At 44.4% G+C, this 3,785-nt stretch overlaps 1 protein-coding gene across 1 annotated transcript in view; it reads right to left on the reverse strand.

Moving 5' to 3' along the window:
* Nucleotides 1–1,552: 1,552 nt before the first annotated feature.
* Nucleotides 1,553–3,785, reverse strand: part of LOC125044608 — a 4,376-nt gene continuing 2,143 nt past the window's right edge. Inside the window, exons 3-5 of the mRNA XM_047641360.1 lie at nt 3,187–3,262; nt 2,626–2,757; nt 1,553–2,214 (exon numbers count right to left, since the gene is read on the reverse strand). Of these exons, the coding sequence (XP_047497316.1) occupies nt 2,040–2,214; nt 2,626–2,757; nt 3,187–3,262 (383 nt within the window). The 3' untranslated portion in view covers nt 1,553–2,039. The remainder of the gene's footprint in view (nt 2,215–2,625; nt 2,758–3,186; nt 3,263–3,785) is intronic.

Consider the following 3,785-nt stretch of genomic DNA (forward strand, 5'->3'; position numbering starts at 1 on the left):
CGCTCCCTTCAAAGGCCGAAAGGGAAGAGAGCGAAGCGCCGGTCGGCTGCCCACAAGCCTCCAGAACAATTCGAGCACGAACGAAAAATATTGTTTTTTTCCTTTACACGATATTTTTGTACACATTTTTCTTACAATATTATACAGTTTCTCCCTATAGTGGAATGAAAGCGTAAATTAGTTATGAAAATAAAATAAAGATTAGCGCACAAATAAAAACTATGTCATGACCCAAACTGGTCATTTTGTTATCCCTGACCCATTGCTCGCCAACTGGAGCAGCGTTGCAAAAGGGCTGTCAAGCAAGATGTTTTCAGTCCCCGACTGCAGTTGCAGGGCGAGTTTGAGAAGCTTTATGACCATCACACTGATTCAATGCGGAACACATTTACGCTATCCATAGGAAGTTTCTTAAAACAGGATCTGTTCTTTACAAACCACACAGCAGAAGAACTGCTACCACCACCACTGAAAAAAACACCGAACCCCTGGAGCAAGCATTCGCTCAAGGCCAGGGAAAGTCCATCCAGAGAGGTGCACTGAAACTCAACAGAAGCTCGATTCAGCTGATACCTCGAAGAGTGATGAAGTTGTTTCCGAACCGACTTCAGGTTGTTCACCTTCAAGTGAAATATTATGATGCTCGTGTGGAAATGTGTGAATCACTCCTCAACCATTACCAAAAAGACCCTCAGCTCTTGGTAAACTTATGATGCAACTATCTTCCATCTCTCTGGTGGGGTACACAAACCCAGCAAAAAATCTCGAGCATGAATGATTACACGACTACTCTTACAGGGGAAAATTACCTGGAGACGTTGCAGGAGTTTGCTATAACCTTGTGACTTTTTCTGTGGGGCTGTATCAAAAGGGGCTCGAGGAAAGAATCCGCACGGTCTGCAATGAGGACGGGGAAGAGATGTTACAAAACGTCCGTATGTACATATATATATATATATATATATATATATATATATATATATATATATATATATATACATATATACCTTATTTTTCTTTCTTTCTCTTTCTTACACACTGTGAGGTGCTTGTTGTCAATGCTGTCCACCAATATGTCAGGGTTTTGGTTGACGGAAACTCACGGGCTGGTCTCATTCTTTATTGTTAGTAGTGTAGGGTGTCGGTAGCGTAGCCGGCAGCGAATAGGCCCGGTAAGGTGGGGGCCCTGGAGGGTGGGGTCTCTGCAGGAGGCCGCGTCCGAACGGAAGCGTGACTCGAGGAAGAGTGTTTGTCCGGGTCAAGGTTGCAGGCAAAGGTCAAGAGGGATGTGGGCGTGGCTTAGGTCAGTGCGGCGTCAGTGCCGTCCTATTGGTCACCCCTGCTAGTTGGAGGGCGTGACAATGAAGGCTTCTGACCACTCTGACACACACACACACAGACACACACACACACACACACACACACACACACACACACACACACACACACACACACACACACACACACACACACACACACACAGATTCAGTCACGTATCTAAGCAGTATAAAGAAACATATTTTATAAGGTCACCAGGGGTAGGTAATAGATATTTCAAAAATCATATCTTTATTTAGAATACAAAAATCGTAGGAAAATATATTCGTAGAGGTTCTCCTTCACCAACACGAACATCATGGCCGCTCCCTTGAGAGGGGCTCCAGCAACAAAGAAAAATTAACAAGCTTGAGTGTAAACAAGCAGTTGCGAGTTAGTTATATGGAGGACTAGCAAGCAAGTACACTTTTGCGAATTCGTTTGTCATAACAAATATAAACCACTTTAGTCTTAACTTAATTCCATTGTGTAGTGTAGTTTTGCTAGTCGAGGTAGATTTAAAGCTAAAAACAGACTAAAACCCAATAAAACATTTAATGAATACATGAAAAGCCTCTATGAAAACCCAGTAAGACGAAATTGTGCCAAAGCAGGTGTAAAAAAAAAAAAATAAAAAAAATAGAGTAGTAATAACGATGGGGATTATGGAAATAATGAAGAAACGAAAAAGGATATAACAGAAGATGTAAGACAAATATCATTCACTTAAGCTCAAGGTCGAGAGTGTTGAGGTACTGCATGACTTCTTCGTTGGTGAGAGGACACATGTGATAGATCTCGAGGCAGTTCTCCTTCCTAACTCCGAAGACGGCGGCGGACTGGTAGAGGGCGCGCGGCTGCTTCGACTCCTTGGGGGGCACTGGCTCTGGCTTCTCGCTGGAAGGAGAAGCGACAGTAGTGAGAGGGAGAGTTAAATGAGCGAGTTGCTCTGTCGGGAAAGGACGTCGAGAGCGATCGATCTCCTCGCGTGCGGATAAAGATGCTCGTACTGACTCGTTAATCCGGTATCTAGGAAGTCTCATGTTCACAACCTCTAAGTGGACCATGCATGTATCGATTTAGGTTCTATCATATTTATTTCGCTAAATGTATGAATGCCTGCTAAATATTGCATGTCACAAGTGAAAGAGAGAGAGAGAGAGAGAGAGAGAGAGAGAGAGAGAGAGAGAGAGAGAGAGAGAGAGAGAGAGAGAGAGAGAGAGAGAGAGAGAGAGAGAGAGAGAGGAACCTACATCCCACCACCACCAGCAATAAGAATCGGTCCTCCAAGGCCTTTCCGAGTCTTACCCGATGAGCAGTCTGATGGCCTTCTCCCTGAGAGTGAGGCTCTGGGGGGACTTCTGATAGAGCTGGCACACGAGCCTCATCCCGCAGCCGTGAGTGTCCATCCTGGCGACCATGGCGAACATCTCCGCCACCCTGGTTGACAGCGAAAAGATTTAGCCATTGTGTGCTTGGTTGGTTGGTTTGTGGGCTGGGTGATTGGTTAGCTTGTTAGGTAGTGTGTGGGCTGTGTGGGTGAGTAATATGCGATTGGCACGGGACATATATAAACAAAAAGACAACTAAAACGCGGAGGTTTTGTGTTGGTTGTCTGGTCGCTTGCTTGAGTCTGTTCTTGATGAGAGGTTTAATGAGTGCATGTTATACTGGACTAAAAGGTTTGTTAGACATTAATTTACAGTAAAGAGAACATATGCAAGTGAGGCAACTATCAACTTCAATGCCTGTATTGTTAATATAATTACTTCAGGATAAACTTAAAATATATGACACTCATTTCCATCCACTCACGCACAGCAATTCACATGTTTTCAACATAAATTCAGGTGCTTTAAGGGCGCTTACTTCTCTTCATCGGCATCCCTCCTACGACGATGGTATGCGGGGGCGGGGGCGTGGTAGGATGGTTCTTCGTCTCGCCCTGCAACAGAGGTTAACTGGTGGAGGGAATCTGCCTTTGACAGAAAAACGTGGTACTGGCTGAGCGCTGCCCTTTTTCGAAATGCCGCTGTGGGCTGTGTTAAAGCATATGTGGCATTGGCTCAATGACCATGGCTGCGTTGCCATAGCCGGCATAAATAAATGAAGAGGTGAATAATAGAACGGGGGTGGGGAGGGAAGGTAAAGTGGTGAAAGCCGCTGCTCGAGCAAGCGTATTTATCTCCATTTGTATGTTCATGTGTGCATCTGTACATGACGACGTGAATGCATATATGTACATATATATACATATATACATATATATACATATATACATATATATATATACACGCATATATATGTATCTCTCTCTCTCTCTCTATCTCGCTCTCTCTCTCTCTCTCTCTCTCTCTCTCTCTCTCTCTCTCTCTCTCTCTCTCTCTCTCTCTCTCTCTCTCTCTCTCTCTCTACACACACACACACACACACACACACACACACACACACACACACACACACACACA

The sequence above is a fragment of the Penaeus chinensis genome, chromosome 3 (assembly GCF_019202785.1).
Source record: "Penaeus chinensis breed Huanghai No. 1 chromosome 3, ASM1920278v2, whole genome shotgun sequence".
NCBI lineage: Eukaryota > Metazoa > Arthropoda > Malacostraca > Decapoda > Penaeidae > Penaeus > Penaeus chinensis.